Below are 20,509 nucleotides of genomic sequence, written 5' to 3' on the forward strand. Positions count from 1 at the left end.
GGGTCAGACACAGCAGCAGCCGCTCTTTACACCAGCCAGTCTCCTCGTTCAATGCCAATGCTACAATGCCCCAGTTAAAGGAGCACTGGGAAATCTGAGATATTTTGTAAACTCCTTCAGTGCCTCGGAGGATTTTTGGGTCAGAGGAAGGGAGAGGGAGAGGGGGAAAAGCCCATTAAATTTACAAGCAGATTAAGGAAAAACACTCCACTGCCAATTTATTTTTAAAAAGGGTTGTGTGTTATTCTAAGGTTTGTCTGTATAATTGTACAACCGTTGAAAATTACATAAATTGTCATGATCTAACACTATTAACAGCCATTCAGAGAAAAACTCCCTCCCCTTCTGAAACCATCAAGGGCAGGAGGGAAATGTCCCAGGAAATATGCCAATCTGAACTCTGGCCTCTAGCCTGGCAGAAACAGAAACAGAAAGATAAGAGAACAAACTGGACTAAGATGTGGTGTTTGCATGTGTCTGACTTGCAAGGGGAGGGGTGGCTTTGTCCTTGGCCATGTTCTCCCAGAGGCAGTGCCTGCTTATCCTGGTGAAGCTGCCATCACTTCACTCGCTGCTCTCACCCCTGCACTTTGTCACTTCCTCCTGTCTTATGTGTCATGGAAGTCTTTCAGCAGGGTCCTCCGTCTCTGCTCTGCTATGTGCATCTGATTCTCTAAGTCCTGGTAAAACAGAAGGTAAAAACTGTTAGTGTGAACTCCCCAGAGCAGAGCTCAATTTCATTTGGAAGAGAATAAGCTGCGGCCTGAGAAGCATCAGCCTTCACACTTCACACGCACTCTGGATCACAAGATCACAGATCCTTTTTCTTTTGACTCCCTCCACAGCTACCTGGCTCCTGCTCTGTCTAAAAAGCTACACGTTTAAGGTCTCTTTAACCAAGTAAGAGGTGCCAGGCCCCGAGGGAATGGCCTCAAGCTGCCCAGGGCAGGGTCAGGCTGGCTCTGAGGAAGGATTTCTGTGCAGAAGGGGCTGTTGGGCGTTGGAATGGGCTGCCCAGGGCAGGGGGGAGTCCCCGGGATCCCTGGAGGGGTTGAAAAGTCGGGCTGAGCCAGCGCTGAGGGATCTGGGGGAGTTGGGAAGGGTCAGGGGGAGGGTCATGGTTGGGCTGGAGGAGCTGCAAGGGCTTTTCCAACCTTGAGATTCTGTGAATCTGCTCTTCACCAGAGGGCTACACACAGCTTCCTCTAGAGCTTTACTGTCCTGTTTCAGTTTGCAGGACTCACTGCAGCCCTCCCTCCTCTTCCATAAGGCAGTGAGCACTCCAGCATCAGCTGGCTGAAGGTGAATTTCTGGATCTAGTTTCTCAGAACTCTCACTTGACTGCCTTAGTGCTCCTGCAGAAACCTTAAGTCCAAACCAAAAAAAAAAAATCTGGCCAGCAGGCTCAAGCAAGCAGAACACTCACCCCTCTGTCATAGCTGTCTGCTCGCTCCACCTTCCACGAGAGATTTTCAATTTCAGCTTCCAGCTGGGCCTGCTGGTACTCAAACTGCAAAGAGCAAAATTAGAGACAGCAACAAGAAACCAGTTTAGTGGAGCAGTTTCATACCACACATTCCACCTGAGGAGCAGACAAATGTGTTCTGCTGACAGACGTGCTCGCAGTGCAGGTTTGTGCCTTCTCCTTTATCCACCTTCAGCTAGACAGCATCATCCCTTCCAGGAGTTTCCTGCATAAGCACTCCCCAACCTGCATTACTGAAAATTAACCCAGTCAGCCTAAAACCACCGCAAGTGACAAATATGTCCTCACTCAGCTCGTTTTGCCATAAATGGGTCACAAAATGCTCTCATGAGCAGCTCTGCAGGCAGAGCAGAGGGACTGTTAATCACTGCGGTCACTTTTTCCACTGGTCCAGTCAGATCCAGAAGAAAACATCTGTCCACAGCCTCAGAGAATATATGTGATGCTATGGGGAGAGATTGGATAACGGGTTTTACTGGACAACTGAGTCAAAGAAACCACCTCTTCAGTGAATTCAGGGCTATTTTTGGATATGCAGCCCATGCAATGCACCAAGCCAGTGAGGAACTTAAAGCAGGAAAAAAGAGCAAAGCTACACTCTGATTCAAGGCTGGAAAAGCTATCCTCCAGCAGCTCTTCACATGAAATATGGCCCACAGCACTGTGATAAGTCTTACCAAGGAACAAACGTACACTTCCAGCCTCAAAACATTCTGGATAAATTGCTTGTTAGTGAAAGTGCAGTGAAGCGCCCTGGGAAAATAACGTAATGCATCAGAGGACTGAGCTGCTGGTCAACTCAAAGTGAAGAGGAAAGGTGCAAAACCACCTATTATTAGGCCTGTCCTTACCTCAAACTCAGGACTAATACTTCAGACACTGCCAAGCTCTGGAATTCAGCCCAGCATGCTGTCAGCTACACCCCAAAAAGCTATCAGCAAAAAAAGCACAAAACATCTTACCAGTTTCTTTCTGGGACCAGACTCCATGTAGTAGGCATATGGATATGTGTACTGCAGGGTGTAACGACACTGTTGGGGAGTGGGAGGAAGAGAGAGAAAAGAAGAACAAGAGCCTCAGACTTGGAAATCAGCACAATCACATTTGTGTGGCCGCTACAGGTTAAGAAGCCACTTCTGACAAGGACACTTCATGGTGGAATTTCCTACACCTTCCTTGGAAGAACTTGTGCAGTCCTTCCCAGTGTAGCTTGGTATAACTTCACAGAGGTCACTTCCACATAATTTTTGGCTAGTTCATGTCTTAGACCAGAGGTACTGTCCCACATACTCACACCCCCTAAATTCCCTTCCTCACTTGGTGGTGTGAATTTAGCATTCTGGTATGTATTTTCTTCTCTTGTGCCAAACAAGATATAACCACCCACCTTTGCAAGTAGTTTTGCAGCATTTTGTAGGTATTGCCAGTCTATCCATGTTCCCAAGTTGTTCATAACTCTTTCTTGGATTTTCTCCTGGATTCGTTGGTACGTCTGTGCCTCCAACTGTAGGCTCTTATTGTGATTCTCCCACTGCAAGGGGTGGGGAGATAGGGAAAGAAAAAATGGCATGAGACCAGAGTACTGCTGCTGTAAAAGCACAAGCTCTAGCAAGCAGAAATTGAAGTGGGGCAGGAGTCCAGCAAGGCAAGACATGCTGTGGGAAAAGAACAGCAAGGCAGCACCTCCGGTAGCAAGTGGTGGAGGCTGGATACAACAGACTGACAGCAGCAAAGAGCAACCCAGCTCCTCAGGGTGGGAATGCCCTCTGGTCACACCATGACCTCGTGTCTAACAAGATGGAAAGTCACGGTGATTCCTCTACTTAAAGGATTTCTATAGAAAGGTCAAGAGTTTAAATTAACATTTAAAGACAGGCTCAGTGAACTCCAACATCCATGCGCACACTGTAAACGTGGCCACTTCCCAAAGCCTGTTGGGTTTGGAGAGCCAGGGATGAACGCATTTATTTTACCATAGGACTTGGCTCATGGTGTGAAGAATAAACTCATTTTAATGGAGAGACTGAAATGCAGCAGCATTTAACTTCTATCACATTCTCTTCTAGAGATGCTGCTCTAGAGTTGCACTGTATGGCCAGGTGCATGGAGCCTGCTGCGGGGACAAAGATGCTCTGACTGCAACTTATAAAAATGTGATTACAGGAAATTTTAGGAAAACTTTGCTACAGCCAATGGAGCTTTTAACACGGCAGAGTTTATTTAGTCTTTGTTCTTATAAAGACGTACTGCAAGGAACTGAAGTTCTCCGATCCTGGAAGGAAACGATTGGAGCAATATCTATCTATTGCAGGAGCACTCAGCCTGCAGGAAAATGGTACAGTGGCACACAGGTAATACTGATTTTCTTTAGCACAAGGAAATATTGGAGCGAATATGATCTGCTTCGGGTACATTATTACCGGTTTGGATGGGACTTGCGGGGCAGGATTTTGAGTTAAAAACAACAGGGCCTGAGAATTCTGCACAGATTCTCTTTGGGCAGTTTCTTGCACGGAGATTGCTGGCAATGACCTTTGCACCAGGCAGGGAGCATTAAAAGGCTACAGCAGCTCTGGCCAAGGAGATGTCTCCTACCCTCTCAAAATAGAACAAGTACTTCTTAAGGGCCTCCCTGGCCTGTGCTTGCTGACTCTGGTTTACAATATCAGGATTCTCTTTGTACCGACTGCATTCGTAGTACTCGCTGCCGTGAGTCTTCCAGTCTCCCAGACACATCCAGCAGAAGTCTGCAGAAAACAGCGAAAAAACCCACTGTGATGCACAGGAAAAAAAAAAAAACAAACAAAAACCCTCCAAGAAAGAACAGCTTCAGGAGACACAGCCCATCTGTTTTCAGATATTTCTGCTAAGCCAAGAAACATACACATTTTGTATCATCTTGCATAATGAAACAATAGCGAGCCAGAAATACCAGCCTGTCTCGAAGATTTTCATTGTACGGCTTCCTGCGCAACTACGGAAAGTAAATCCTCAAGTGCTGCATCCTGTACACCAAGATCAACGGGCAGAACCGTACTTGTGCTCTGCCCAGGCTGTCACTCTAGATTAAAGGAGAGGGAGGCTGCAGTCTTATTTGCGAGTTGCATCCTCCCCACCGCTGGCATACTGCCCCGTGCGGCCCTCTGGCTGAATAAGATACGAACAATCAAATCCAAAAGTGAACTAACCCATGCAAAAGAAAGTCTGCCCTCAGTTCTCTCGAGGGAAAAACTACCTAGGTAATTTCAGACATCAGTGGTTTATGACACTTCAAGTTAGGAAGCCACTGAATTGGGAAGAAAGCGGAGGAAAGAGAGCAATAGCAAAACCTGCATGATAGGTTCCTGATTTCAGAGCGAGGCTGTGAGTGTTCTACTGGGAAGGAAAAAAGATGGAGATTAAGTTGCTACAACAGGAATCACTTCTGTGTTACTCATAATAAGAGAAGAGACTGAAATTTCTATTTCCAGAGTTCACCAGCCTTCGAGTGCTCGTCACCAGGGCACCTTGGCACGTGCCTGCTCACCCTTGTCACAGAGCTCCACCAAAGCACGCCTGGTGCTGCTGAGGACCCCAAAGCAAAGGAAATGAGAGAGGACAGTAATCTTTCATCATCTTCCAAATCAGGTTCTGATATTATAATATTTCCTAGTGGCACACTTACTGGGCTGAATACAAACTATCACGCTCCAAGGCAACAGAAATTATTTCTACCATGAAAAGATAAGTGCAAGAACAAGATGTCATTTTGTAGGACCACGCAATGGGCCAAAGACACTCAGGCTGCTAACTGCACAGGGGTGGACTGAAAAGTCCAACAGATAATGTTACACAGAACAATCCAGAGGTCCTGCAGTTTCATCTGGGTTGAAGCTCATTATTTCCATCCCTAAGCAGAAGGACTTAAGTTGATCTGAGTAAACGGCTCAGTTCTGCCAGTATTTTCAGCTGATGACAAATACAGCTACATGGAAAGCACTTAATACTCTCCTCTGAAATGGATTCCACTGTTAATACTATGGCAGAGATGGAGACCCCTCTATACAAGGAACATGTCAGAGAGAGGGAGCCAAACCAGCACTGAATCAGAACCTAGATGAGATCACAGCCAGGAAAAAAAATAAATAAAAGCTATCACACACAAATCTATAATTAACATCCTGTTCACCTTTATCGGGGGAAAAATATTTCAGTCAGTGTTCACAATTTGTCTTCATATCGCAAAAAGAGAAGAGAACATCACCACTAACAAACACTGCAGAAAAAGGTGCTTCAAACCCTACTTACCATGCTTGCATTTGGAGCATTGCTGGAAAAGAAGAGACAGGAGGCACTGGTTAGTGGAAAGTAGGGAAAAAAAAAATTCTGCTTAGAACAAGGAAGGTCTGACACGTTCAAGGAATTGCTCACCATGTGATTGCAGCCTCCATTCTTTTCAATACAGATATTGCACTTGGGACACTGGAGAAACAGAAACATTTGTTAGATCCAACTCTGTCTCTAGCAGTGTTCCGCAGAAATGACAACACTTGTGCAATTATTCCCCTACTGCCTTTTTTTTTTTTAAATATGCATATGCATATATGAGAATATTAACATATATATACCCTGCCTCCCACCAATTCCTGACAGCCTCATTTAAAAAAACAGGCAGAAAGGCAAAGCCAGGGAAGTTACACTGGACTGCTTGCTCAAGAAAACAAATTTGCTGTTGTTACTCCTTCAGTAAAACTGAAGGTCTCACTGAGTTACCATTTAGCAGTGGCTCAGGCATAGAGATATAATTAGTTCACAAATGACAGTAGCTTCCACAGCTACTCAGACTCCAAGATAATCAGCATTATATCCTGCCTTCAGCAGCCACTAACCCATAACAAATTCACTAGCTGCAGAGAATCTGCCTGACCACTGAGAGCTGCTCATTTCTTTGCTCCACTGATGCCCTGGAGTGTCAAGTTCAGTTATATTTTTTGGCTTGCATAGGTACAAAGGAGAAAGTGAGTTTTGCTGCTTTTTATAAATTTTAATAGTGGACAAAATGTATGCCAGGACATTACTCAATATAATAGAAGCTTATTTCTGCAAAAGAGCACGGCACATAGCAGAAACAATGCCATCACATGTTGACTCTTTCTTCAGAGGAAGAAGGGAATTGAAGATCTCCAGTCTAAGTACCTACTTTCCTAACACGGCTGAAGCTTCCAGTTAATTAGCACTGTCACAATTATCATCGGCTATGGTAGAACAAATGCCAGCGAAGAACTGTTTTGAAGTCAGGCCACAAAATCCCCAAAAGACATGAAAAATTCTCATCTGCAGACAGCTAATCTACAGGATAAAGGTAGTAGATCCATAACTTCTAAAGAGAATTCTATGGGTAGACTAGAGTGCATGACTATTTCTTCTTCTTGGGTCTAAATCTACTAGAAGTATTTCAATGTCCAATTTATAAACTTCATCTACCTCATTTTGCTGTCCTTGCCAAATCAAGACTATCTCTCTCACCTTCCAGTTCACAGTACTCCACAGAGTTGTTCAGGTTTAAACACCAGTAGTGCCTCATTTGGTACTGACTCTGCACTTTCTACACTCTCTCCTTCCATTCTAAATACACCTCCACTGATCATTTCAAAGCAGTCACAATTCTTTTGCCCATGGGAGGGCAGCACATCTGGCTGCCAAAGACATTCGCATCAGGTCTGGAAGAAGGACCACCGGGTCCCAACTGCAGGAGGGCAGCTGGATTTCCCACACAAAGCATTCCCAAGGCATTCAGTTGTGTTCTATCACAATCCCTAGGGAGCCGTGAGAATTTGCAGTCTGAGAAAAAGCAGCACACAATGCTACATGTGTATAGAATTGTATCTTGCTTTCTAGGCAGGACTAGAAGAGAAGAAAAAAAAGAAGGTGCTTGTTCTTACATCTTTAGTGTGAGCACTGATGTAGTTGGCTGTTTCGGAGTCATCTGCACACTTGGTGAGCCATTTCCGAATGGTAGCACAGTCTGTGGGTGCATGGTACATCTGCCGACACTTAAAGCTTAATGGAATAGGAAAAAAACCAAAACAAAACAGAAAAGACATATTGATTTCCAAGAAAGTGACTCAAGAATTGAGGTTTGCCTGTTGACCAAAATCTGGGAGGCCAAGCAAGGGCAAGGGATGCAAATGCACTTTGTATTACTAGAGAGCAAAGACTGGGGCTGAACTCCAATAAACCCCCACCCTCCTGTGCAGAAGCTGGCTTCAGGATGAGAGTGAACTGAGGCCTTCTCTGACTAATCACATCTGAGAGCTGACACATCCCTCCCTAGAGTCTACCTGGGTCTACTCTAACACAACTGCAGAGGCCTGGGGCACACCAGTGGCTTTACAAGTAGCCTGGCTCCAGTGGTAGCTATCAGGCACCTGCATTAGCATGACCTGACCAGTCCCAGGTAAGGGCCATCTGCATGGGGACACCAGTAAGCTGGGTCTCTAAACCAGTTGTGTTGTGCTCCACAGACATTCTTAGCAGCAGTGATTCTGAAGACCCAGGAGCAGAAGACACTTGAGCAGCCCTGCAAGCTACTTTTTTTCTCTGGTCCCATATACACTTAAAGTCAGACAAGGAATATTAGTGCTTGTATTCAGCAGAAATGTATTCTCGCACAAGCCTCAAAACACACCAGGCACTCTAGGAGTCACAGACTTGTAATAAACTTTAAAATTCAATACCAGCAGGTAGTAGTAAGGCCTCCACATCCATTACTAGTATCTCAACCAGCCACTATGTCTGTACTAAAATTTGTAACCTAGCCAAAAAATGAGAACAGTAGATTTCTAATCCCTTCATTACTCAAGCCCTGCATTACCTGGTTGTCAGAACACCCAACTCCCAAGGAGTTGAGGGAGCAAAGGGACGGCTGACCACCTGCAGAAGTCAGACCCCAAGTGTCCAATTACTCAAGCTAACTCAAGTTACAAACAACTCTAGGAAAGCATTTGAGATGCTTCTATACACTGAACCTGTTGGCAAGCAAATGGAGTAGCTCTGAGGACAGCATACACTTGCCCCGTGATCTTTAACCTTCTCTGTTTCTTACCAGAAGACCTCATTGCAACGATTGCACTGCACTCGTCGGGCTTTTGGCTCTTGTACCTGTATGACCATAGGGCAATCTGCACCAGGACACAGCTGCAGCTGATAATGGCTCTGTGAACATACCAAGGTGGTAAGATCAGCAGTGGGTGCAGAAGAACATTATCTATTTATGTTCAACCACTCTTATCCTCAAAAACATACAAGTCAGTTACTTCTTGTTGAAAAAGAGGGAAAACTGACACCAAGTCTTGGCTAACAGAGCAGACAAACCTCTTCCACATTAGAAAAAGGAGTATTAACTACTTACAGCTTCTCTAGAAATGGTTACAGACCAAGTAAGCACCGCAACACAACCGTAAGACCCCACCAAGACACTGAACACACACTGTTACTCCATATGAGTTCCTTCCCCATCCTCAAGCCCCAGAATGTATTCAGCTGCTCTCCTGGGGTGGCTGTTCCCTCCCAAAGGGTCTCCTATTGAAGAGAGGTGACATCACTCTTTCGTACTACTTCGTTGCTTCTTGGGTGCTCCCAGTTTGTTCCCAGTTACCAGGATACTCCTGCACATTCAAGTGTAACAACTGTTGCTTTCATTTCAAAAAACCTCATGTGAAATGTTATTGAGCAAGCCAATTCAGTTGGGCTCCACTAACATAACAGACTTACTCTCCAGAACCTAAAATGTCTATGCAAGAGCAAGGAGGACTTTAAAACTCAGACTGAAGTTTGAAGTTCTTATCTACAACATTCTGACAATTCCGAAGCATCAGCCAAGGAGTTACTGGGTGACCTTAAAGCAAAATTTACTTTGGCAACCTGCTAGAGCATTCTGTCAGTGAGGCTGTCCTACGGGAGCAGCCACATCATGTTTATCAGGGACAATTTTGCTGCAGTTACTGCAGTTCTAATCAAAGATGCAAGACACTTCAAACAAAAATTCTGCAAGTCATTGGTGAATTGATCCAGGGTATTTTAAAACTGAAAAAAACCAATACCTCTACATAGTCCCTGAAGAGGTAGCGCCTGTATTTGTCTTTCAGCTCTTCACTAGGCAGCAATGGAAACACAAAGTCTTCTGGTGTCCGAAGTAGACAGTCCTGAGCCATGCAGGAGACCCCTGAGAAGAGAGCAACATTTTAGCACAGTGCAACTTATGCTAAGGAGTGAATGCTCAGAAAGCATTCAACAGTTTCCTAGGTGCCATCTGTTGTTGTGGCAAGAGGGACACAACTGTGAAACAAATCTATCAGGGCTGCTGAAAAGCTGAAGCCCAACTGTCTTCACCAAAAGATGACAGGGCACATGTGCATCCAGGACCAGTAACTGCTTTAACCAGTATTCACAAGGTCAGACACTTAAAGCAGAAAATTGCATGTTCCTGCCATGCCAGCGTTAAAGACAGGCTAGGAAAAGCCCAAAGCAACTCTGGCAACTACAGGCTTCTACTCAACACAAAGGGAGCAGATGCTTGCGTCTGCAAACACTCCAGGGGCAGTGCAGCAATACATTATGAGAGATGCAAACTCAAAATTCCAGCAGATTTGTAGCTTCTAACTTGTTACAGTCATGCTCTTGAGATCACAAGGGGACAAAAGCAAAAATGGATCTATGGACTCGCACATTTTCTTAGGCAGGAGTAGCACTCTCTTGGTGCTACTTCAATATTAAACAGGGATTCAGGCAAGACCACTAGTTCAAGTTAAGTTTGTCACAAATACTCATTCCATGCTCCATTTTCTCATTACTGAGACCAATTCAGGCTGTCATCATCAGAACAGCCAACACAGCAAATACAGACCCAGTACCACACTCTGCCTTGAACTCACCAACGCCGACGCCATCCTTGACGAGCACTGTACAATGCTGCTCCCAGCAGCTGCGGCAGAACTGGTGCTGACAAGCCAGAGAGAGCAAGTTCTCCTTCCGGACAAACTGCATGCACACTGCGCAGTGATGGGAGGAATGTACCATTGCCTGAGAGAGAGATAAATCAGCATGAGAGTGAAAGCAGCCCAGCTATCCCAGAGTATTCTCACCTTACCCACAGGCACCTGCATCACCTTCATTGTGACAGTGGTCTCAGGTGAGCACCAGGCCAGAAGTCACTGGTGTGTTGGGGTGCTGCACTGCCCTGACAGTCGGTCTTCCTCAAGAACCTCTTTAATCTCATGGAGCACAAGAGATTGACAGTCACTAAACAGCTCCTGCCTCTAATCTAGAAGACACCTTTACTTTTCTGGTCCTTCTCTCACCTTGTTTGAAAAATGAGGAAATACATCATTGTGTCAGTCTTTCTCTGAATTTACTGATATTCTTCGTCAGCTGGGGCAGACTCCATCACTGTTCCACAGGTCCTGGAGAGCAGCTATAGTTGGAAGCAGGTTTAGCAGTGCCCTTTTACTGGACAAGGATTTGGGGTAAGAGGAGAGGACACTGAAGGTGCAGTGTGTAGAGTGTTCATACAGAGAGGAAAGGGAGTTCACAGGCCATCATCTCACATCTCTTATCTTCTGCCTATGCTACATTTGGCAAAGCAGGCATCATCCTTTCAGCTGAAGAGGATTAGGGCATTCCTTTCAAGTCAGGCATAATTCTGCTATTGCTTTACCAAACCACTGGGAAGCAGTCTGGATCTCCCCTTGGGTAATGCAGAGCTAATCTCTAGACAACAGATTCAGCCTTTAACACATCTCGGCTCACCCTTGGGACCTGAAGAACTAGGTCTAGCAAGGCTCTACAAAGCTGTTAGTGGGAGTTTATGTTCCTATTTCTCCTTCCACAGATAAGTCCCATAATCACTTTCCCCCTACTTAAACCTTTGCTACAAATGGAGAAGCTTGTGCGAGACAGACATCGGGTTCCATGCCTAGCTCTGCCTGCCAAAGACACAGAGGCAGCAGCATGATACACAGCCACATGACCAACAGAGCTTGTTTTATAGCATGACCACATGAAAAAGGAAATAATGCGACTTTGTTCTAAGCAGCCTCACTTATGGACCAGAATGAGATTCACTGAGTCCGCAACTGCCTCGATGGCCTCGAGCAACTGCTCAGCTTGAACAGCAGGCATACTGCCTCAAACCTTCACAAGCTGCCTCTGAGCTCACCACTATAGCTTCTCCCTATAGGGTCAGTGGCTCTACAGTCATTCAGTATAAGCATCTGCCCCCAAAATATCATCATTCTGCATTAGGAGCTGAAGCACAGAGCCACTTGCCCTAGCAGATACAGAAAGACTAAAGAACTGCCTATCAAACCGAGTTTGTCAAGATCTAAACTAATCTTTTAAGGGTAATATCTATCTTCGCAAAATGAAATCACCATTGCAGTGGAGAGTACTTAAGCAACAGCCGATATAAGATTCAGAGAAATCTCAAAATGCATGGACTAATTTGCAGGTATTTCAAATAACAAAGATTTTTTTTCTGGACTCTACATAGACAATTCAGGTTCATGAAGCTTACTCCTGTCAGCTGCTTTAGCATTTTCACTCTGCTCGTTACAAGTCAACTCAGATGCCAAATCAGGCTTTTTAAACCCAAAGAGGGTTTCTCAGAGGTAATATTTTATCACTCAAGATCTGACACATGGCAGTGTGTTCCTGGGGTAACTGTGGATTGTATCAAAGCACCCACTGTGAATGAAGTCTGTAAACATGCCACAGGAAATTTCTGTTTAAAGGGGGGAAAAAAAAAAAGTAGTATCTAAAGACCTATGTAACCCTGACTGTAAATCACAAGCTGTTGGTTCAAATATCACCACTGACTGGCTCAGCAGCAACACCACTGGGAGATCTGGCTTAAGCATCTGTGAGCAGAGCAGTGCAGCAAACAGTCATTCAAGGAAAAAAAAAAAAAAAAAATTAAAAAATCTCTATTCCAGCCACAGACATGGTCTGTTCACTTTGTGCAGTCAGAGCTTCCCTTCAGTGTCTTTTACAGAGAGTAGAATTGGAAGAGGTAGCCAAGCCCTTGCACTCTGCTCCTTCCATCGTGTACCATCACTCATGCCAAAAAAATAAGCTTCATTTTCTTGAAGCAAGTAATTCTTGAACACTACCTGCAAGACAATAGCAAACCTGCTACTTAAATCACAGAACGGTTTGGGTTGGAAGGGACCTTAAAGATCACCTAGTCTCACCCTCCTGCCATGGGCAGGGCCACCTTCCACTAGCCCAGGTTGCCCAAAGCCCCGTCCAGCCTGGCCTTGAACCCTTCCAGGGAGGGGGCAGCCACAGCTTCTCTGGGCAGCCTGTGCCAGGGCCTCACCACCCGCACAGGGAAGAATTTCTTCCTTATATCAAACCTAAATCCACCCTCCAACAGTTTAAAACTGTTACCCCTTGTCCTCTCCCTTCACCCCTGATCAAGGGTCCCTCCCCCCTTTCCTGCAGCCCCTTTCAGCCCTGGGGGCCGCTCTAAGGTCTCCCCGGAGCCTTCTCTTCTCCAGCTGAACCCCCCAACTCTCTCAGCCTGTCCTCACAGGGGGGCTCCAGCCCCCAAAGCATCCTTGTGGCCTCCTCTGGCCCCGCTCGAGCAGGTCCGTGTCCTTCTGCTGTTGGTGCCCCCAGAGCTGGACCCAGCACTGCAGGGGGGTCTCACGAGAGCAGAGCAGAGGGGGAGAATCCCTTCCCTGTACCTGCTGCCCACACTGCTCTGGGTGCAGCCCAGCACACGGGTGGCTTTCTGGGCTGCGAGCACACATTGCTGGCTCATGGTCAGTTTTCCACCCACTAATACTCCCAAGTCCTTCTCCTTGGGGCTGCTCTCCATCCACTCCTCGCCCAGCCTGTGTTTATGCCTGGGATTGCCCCGACCCATGGGCAGGACCTTGCCCTTGCCCTTGCTGCACTCCATGAGGTTCACACGGTCCCAGCTCTGCAGCCTGTCCAGGTCCCTCTGGATGGCACATCCAGCCAATTCCTTACCCACCAAGTGGTCCATCCATCAAATCCACACCTCTCCAATGCAGAGACAAGGATGTTGTGTGGGACAGTGTCAAATGCTTTGCACAAGTCCGGGTAGATGACGTCAGTTGCCCTTCCCTTACCCACCAGCGCTGTAAGCCCATTGTAGAAGGCCACCAAATGTTAGACATCTCTTGAATGCATTGTCATTTAAAAAGTAAACCCAGCACTGAGTTAGGGTGTTGGACCCAAGTTTGAAAAGGGTTAATATGGGACAGACTATGCCATTAGTAATGCAATCCTCCAGTGAGGTGGGTCAGAGGTGTCTGCCAAGGGAACAGACCAAAATAGTTATCATACTTACATGTTTGGATGAGGTGGGCTGAACTCGTGCTTCTACTAGCAACTGGGCAGCATTAGATTTGTGCCTGTAAAGGCAATTGAAGAATGATCAAATCAATTTCCCAACACATTTTGCTTTGTTAAATTGATCCTTCTTGCCTGAATAAATAACAAGCTCTGTAGAAGTGGTAGGGGTAGGTTAGGTTTCAATAAGGAAAGTGGAAATGTGGCCTGTGTGAGGCTCCTTCACACAGTGAGCTGAACTCTCATCAACAAAACTTTATGAGAGTTTCTTCAAAATCAGAAACAGGAATATTTCTCGCAGTAATGGATTAATATTTCCCTCATACTTCTTGATGAATATTTTTCTACAATTCTCTCCCTCAAAAATTATTTTTGAAGCCAAGATTTTCTGTCCACACTCTTAGAGCAGCCTGAAGCCACTGCCCATAATAACACACTCCAGTGAGGCTCCTGTCTGTCTCCTATTCCTCTGTAAAATCAAGCTATCCTGGTTAGGCCTTACTTTGACTCCAGTCTATTATCTAGTTAAGTATTTGCTCTGTGACAGATTATCACCCTTTAGGCATATGAAGCTGTCTATCAGCAGCCTTAGAATTAAACATGTTTTGCTGTTTGTTATTTCCATTGCAGAGGAATGTTTCTATCTCAATGAATTCAGAAATAACAGCATCCTTGTTGTGACCGTGCTGTAAATCCTCCCTCCCCACTAGCACTTTATAGTTGTACTAGAGAAGCTTTCATTTGATAATGTATTTCCATACCAAGACAGAAGGTTGAGGACCAGATCAACTGGAGAACAATTTGCAAAGTCATAGCTTTGGAAGTAAACCCTTCCCCAAACTTCCTCCTGTTTAAATCTCGTTAGTTAAGCTGCAGAATGCTATGCAGGAATCTCACCCTCCACATTCCCCAGAGAAAAGCTGTCACAGAATGCATGGTAACCAACGAGCCAGTTACCAAAGATGCTGCAACAATATCCATACACGAGATGCATTTCCCATATGTTCTCTGGATGTAGTTGCTGGCTGCAGGGCCAAAAATGGCATGGCAGAATGAGTCAGACTGCTGTGCTCTCTATTTTCAGACAATGTTCAGTTCTGAGCCAGTATTTTCTGGAGGGGCTGCCAGACAGCAGTGCCTCCTGACACACTTCCCGTATATGTCTGGGCAGAGTCTGAACCCTCCTTTAGAAATTAATTGGAGGACTTCATTACAGTGACACTGACCAAGGTTGTACTACTCAGTTCTCTCACACCGTCTTCTCCTGCTCTCCATAAGCTAGCTTGGAAAAAAAGCATCACTTATGCTCAGAAGGAACGAAAACTTCCACGTGAATACATCGGCACAAGTTCAGTACTTCTTTATGATTTATGACTCATCTGTTCAAAGGAACATATGTTACCTTTATATTTGTTTAAATAAATAAATATAGATGCAGCACTCTCAATCTGTTATCTCAATTTTAAGCTAAATGCATCTACAGGTTTCCAGCATGACAGTAATTCCTCAGACTGAAAGACATTTGCCACCACTACCCTCTCCCTGTTTAAAAATTTCTTACAAGAAATGCAGCCTCAACAGAACAGTGCTTTTCCTGTGCTCCATGAAATGGACTGTGTGGCCTGCTTTCAGGTTCAAAGACATTTTGTCAAAAAGACACCTATGGACCACCCTGAGCATTCCTGCAAAGCAAGGGGGAAAACCACTGAGGCACAGAAGAGGTAAGACTATTTACACTTACCTTTCCAAAATCTCTGAGATTTGCCAGTGGAAACTAACTAATACTAGCTTTGCAACAGCATGTGATACCTAGGTGGAAAATAAAAGAAAAAAAAAAGTTAAGTTAGACATTTTTTGAGGCCACACCTCTGCTTACGACTATGATCACCTTATAGGACTAATAAGTAGTACAAACAGTGCGATATCCCAGTGACACTCAGTTCCCTTTAGACTGCTGGACATAATGTTCACAGCCAGTGCATCTGTAATAGATGGGTTAGAACGCAGCATGGATGTACCCACTAACTCACATACTGAGTCACAACAGCACAGAGAGAAAGGAATCAAGAATTCACTAGGTTAGCTTAACTGCTCATGAAAACCCCACATCCAGTCCTGACTGTGGTCACCACTGGAGAGATGCAGACCAGCCTGGGATCAGGGTCCTGGCTAAGTACGTGGAATAGGCACCATGGGGCAGAGAGATATCACTGAGCTGGAGAAGCAGTAACAAGCTGCAAAGGCAGGCGTGCTGTGATAGCAAAGGTAGGGGGAAAAACCAAAACCTTTTCCCAAGCTTTCACTGTAGAAAAGTAAGTTACACGCTGGACTGGAACAGGAAGATGGAAAGCTATGTGTGACAGGGACTATTTCCATGCGGAGTTGCTTGCATTACGTGGACTCCTGGCAAGCACTAGCACCGTCCGTGCTAGCCCAAGCACCCTCCAGAATACTGCAACATGACATTTAAAGTCATGTTACGAGGGCACAAGCAAACAAGTTCTCCTTTGCTTCTATGTATTAGTTTATTTCAGAAGAAAACCGACTGGTCTGCTAGCACAACACTCACGAAGACCAGAGGCATCTGCTGAGCTGCTGGACTTCCTCACCTGCCTCTCGACCCCTTCATGCCTTTATCAGGGCCGTGGAGCTCAAACAAAGCAGGTCGCCTGCAAACAAGACAGCTCTTCCAGGGGAATTCAGAAGGCTCACAACCTTTGTCTCCTCACTCCTCTCTGTGCTAGGAAGCACCTAGGCAAGCCCAGTGGTCTGCACATTCTGCATTTAAACACCCTCTGATGTTAAAGCACTCTAGCTCCTGCGCTCCAAGACAAGCTATCACCATAGCATTTCTCTCTACAATACATACAGAAAACACAACTCCTGTCCTAGCTGCAGGAAGAGCTCCTTTTTTCCCTAGAGAAGCTGGCAGTCCCAATCATCAGCTGAAAAGCCATAAGCCTTCCTGAATCCTGCTACAGGTCAATCACAGGATCCAATGTACTGGTAACACAGAAACACAGCAAGCCCAACACAACCCTGGAAGGAAACACAAGCAATGGTCACTCCTTCTACAAAACAGACAGGCTCTGCACACCCAAAGGCAGCATATTCATTACTCTTCTAAATCTGCCCCACCGAAGAGGTGCAGTTTCACAACACAACTGACCTATTCCTGCCACATGACGCAGTCCCAGACCTGCACTTTGTCAGCGCTGGATGGTTGGTTCAGAGAGCTACACCAGCGTAACACAACAATCCACGATGCAACTGGGGGTTTTAATTGATTCTTATCCACCTCTGCTTTCTGATTTGTCCACTTTGCTGGCCACTAAGAAATCCCAGTAATAAAAAAAAGTGATTTTCAACGTTCAAATAATCCTTCTTCTAGAAGAACTGAATCATTAGCTCATGCTGTGTAAGATCTGGTACGCCACCTTCCTCGATTTTACCAGTGATGTGACCCTCAGAAAACAAAGGCTGCCCGGGCAGCACTGCCCTCCCTCCCTCCCTCCCAGCACAGAAGCCTGGGATAAGATGGAGCGTGGCACACAGGGCTGCTGCTGACAACACAGTCTGCTCCAGTTCGTGCGGATGAAGCGCCGCTGCCAGCCTTGGATGGGTTGTTATCTTAAGCCCCCAGACTGGCAGACCCAGACAGACACCTTCGACTTGCTTGTACAAGGAAGACATCTGCATTTCATGTTTGCAAAACAAACAAGCATCAGGAATGTGGTCTCTACAAGACTGGCTTCCTGCAAACGAAAACCACATGCTAATGAATCATTCTTTAACAGCAGTGAAATTATTTCTCAGTAGCAGAAAGGAAGAACTACCATCCTGACAACAAAAAAACAAGCCACCAGACTTAAATGTGAAGTAACGTAGGAAAATGAGTATTTTTCAGTTGGATTTTCAGAGCCTGAGGTGTAGCATCTGTGGCAGCATCATTACCCTATGAACCCCATTACGTTACTTGATCCCAGAGGAGGAACAAAGTACATTCAAGAATGAAGATGTATAGAAATACAAATAGCAGCATACACATTTCTGAAATCTAACAAACTATCCTAACAGAATCAAATGCTTTTGAGACAAATTATTTGTCAGGCAAAATGTGGAGTTAATGCTCCAGAAAGATGTCAGATTAACAGATCTAGAACAACAATAAAGCTTCTGTCACCACTTCTATTTTGCTCCAACTGTAAGCACTAACTGTATCAGCTGTAGTACTAATTTTATTACCTTCATCATAAAAGCACACAAGAATAAAACATTTTCAATTCATAAAGCCAGGTTCATGACACAAATCCACTTTCATAAAAGCCCTGAAGCAGAAAAGTTTTTGATACTACCTGATTGGAGTGCATGCGATCTCAGGGGGAAAAAAAAAAAAAAAGTCCCAGAGCCAGCCAGTTGCAGCAACGTACCCACAGTTTGCTTGACATGGAAGTACGAGTTCTTACACGTTAAAGATAGATAACACTCAAACTGTAAGAAAGAGTGATGGGAGAGGAGCAGATAACTGATGAGACTGGGGCTGTGCCTGCTGAGTGGAGTCTCACCACATTCTGCTCACCAACAGCAAGGCTGGTAATGCAGAAGGCAAACAAACGTGAATACCATCAGGGCCAACACGACTGGAGAGATTCAAGAAAACAAGCATGAGAAGAAAAACAAGTGTTTAACAAAAGCCTGCTCCTATTGATTAGCAGCGCTCCCAGGCTCTTCAATGATTGCACATTCACAATGAGTGAATGATTGTACCAAGTCAGCCAGTTCTTCCAGAATAACACCCCAGAATAATTGAAGTATTTCTTTGTAAGCAGGAGCCAAAACATGCTGAGCACAGAAAAATACCACTGCAACCAGAAGTTTGGTCCATATGTACATAATTCATTACCTTACAGTACTGGAGAAGCAACGTACAGAAGCTGACGCTGCTGGCTGAACTATTCAGTTAGAAGACATCGATGGTCCCTCCGTACGTACCCACTGCAGCCTCACAAGCTTAGGAAATAAGCCTTGGCTGTCGTTCAGGCACATTGTCCAATACAACGTTTCCTGAAGTTTCACACAATGAACGATCTCAAACTTATCAAACATTTCAGAAAGAGCTATGATTCAGTCCCCTATCAGTCTCCAGGTGCCACAAGAATCTCAGGTTATCCAGGAACAACAGTGCTTTGTCTCAGACACAAATAATTAAAAAAAAAAAAAAAGATGCCTTTGATAAATCATTTGCTTAAGCCTTCCTGTTCTTGTTTCAGAATATTAAGACCCAAAAAAGCCAGTGAGATAGCCCACTTGGTGCCTTGCTGGCAGCAGGTCACTTCAGTAAGATATTACTATAGACCACAATGCAGAAGGGAATGCATATTCTAAAGGCTGCACTTCTATTTCAGTTTTTGTCTGCAACTGATGAATTGTGCCAATGCTTCTACATAGCTTGACTTCTCCAGAACTCTTCTAGCTGTGATGAAATTTATTAACGTTTAGGAGATAAAAGCTGAGAGCAATAGTCATGCTAAAGAATTTCTCTTTGTCTCATTCTTATTTCCCCATTTTCTCACCATCAGCTTAAAACTTTAGGATTAAAGATCAGCTCAGTCCAAATCTAAACATGGAAAATTTCTGACTGAAGACCAGGCTTCTTTCTTCACAATGGAGTGGCAGAGCTGGCGAGAGGATCTCATCCAATCTGCAATTTCTAGCTACACCTTAAACCTGGAATTTAGTCACTTCACAAGCCTCTTCCAAACCTCCATCAGCTTAACTCTGACTTAGCAGTGATAGAAGGCTGCTGATTGCTAGAAACGGGCACCAAACGCTAATGCTTATCACTGCAAGGGAAAAGGGCTGCTCTACCTAAGGAAAAGACTCCACAGGAGTAGTAAAAAAGTTTGAAAAATGTCCATGGCGCCAGACAAAATTAGATTCTGAAAGTAGAATAAAGAAATAATGCCATTACGCATTAAACACACATCTATTCATTTGCTGAAAGAGAGCACAGTAATTTTTTTCTTATTATTTCTATCTCCACATATCTCCTGGGTTCTTTACTCTCCAAGATAAGCAAAATTCTCACACTTCAGAAGTGCAAGAGAGAGTCTGTCACTCTTTCTTTTCAAAAGAATTTGCAAAGAAGCTCTGCAGGTACCTTCCTGGGTTTAGAGATCTCTAAGACACCTATGTCTCAACTTGCTTCACTAGATAAGCTAAGTTGTTTGAACAGCTGAAGTTTCATCTCTCTACAGCAGAAAATCTTTTCAACCATGCCACTTTGACAGTTGCTAATTCGGACAGAAATGTTTCCTAAAAGCTAAAAAAACCACTGTCTTTTGTAGAGCTTATATTCTACAGAAATTGTTCATGCATATTTATGTCGCATGCATATCTCATGAGATCATTTCACTCTTCTCCAAGGGATGGCCTATTTTTTGGAGGTGTGTTTCAATCCTCACTTTTGCAGGGATATGATATCAGGAATTTAAAACAAGAATCATCACATGATTCTCAAAGACATTCAATTCAGAATGAGTTGGAGATGATCTGGTCGGAGCTGACATCCCGTGGCTTTGCACCAAGCTGACAATTCCTGTTAGATCAGGGTTGCGCTGAAATGTCTGGTCGAGATGAACACAAACCTGGCATGAAGAAATG

At 44.8% G+C, this 20,509-nt stretch overlaps 1 protein-coding gene across 2 annotated transcripts in view; it reads right to left on the reverse strand.

The window, feature by feature from the left end:
• Positions 1–192: 192 nt before the first annotated feature.
• The window catches only part of ARIH2 (ariadne RBR E3 ubiquitin protein ligase 2), a 32,818-nt gene continuing 12,501 nt past the window's right edge, over positions 193–20,509 (reverse strand). For both annotated transcript variants that reach the window (XM_074914644.1, XM_074914645.1), the window contains 13 exons: positions 15,588–15,655; positions 13,845–13,908; positions 10,399–10,546; positions 9,568–9,689; positions 8,571–8,680; positions 7,408–7,525; positions 5,897–5,947; positions 5,774–5,795; positions 4,082–4,233; positions 2,874–3,017; positions 2,449–2,517; positions 1,427–1,510; positions 193–680 (listed from right to left, as the gene is read on the reverse strand). In XM_074914644.1, the coding sequence (XP_074770745.1) occupies positions 609–680; positions 1,427–1,510; positions 2,449–2,517; positions 2,874–3,017; positions 4,082–4,233; positions 5,774–5,795; positions 5,897–5,947; positions 7,408–7,525; positions 8,571–8,680; positions 9,568–9,689; positions 10,399–10,546; positions 13,845–13,908; positions 15,588–15,655 (1,224 nt within the window). In that variant the 3' untranslated portion in view covers positions 193–608. The remainder of the gene's footprint in view (positions 681–1,426; positions 1,511–2,448; positions 2,518–2,873; positions 3,018–4,081; positions 4,234–5,773; positions 5,796–5,896; positions 5,948–7,407; positions 7,526–8,570; positions 8,681–9,567; positions 9,690–10,398; positions 10,547–13,844; positions 13,909–15,587; positions 15,656–20,509) is intronic.

The sequence above is a fragment of the Athene noctua genome, chromosome 10 (assembly GCF_965140245.1).
Source record: "Athene noctua chromosome 10, bAthNoc1.hap1.1, whole genome shotgun sequence".
Taxonomy (NCBI): Eukaryota; Metazoa; Chordata; class Aves; order Strigiformes; family Strigidae; genus Athene; species Athene noctua.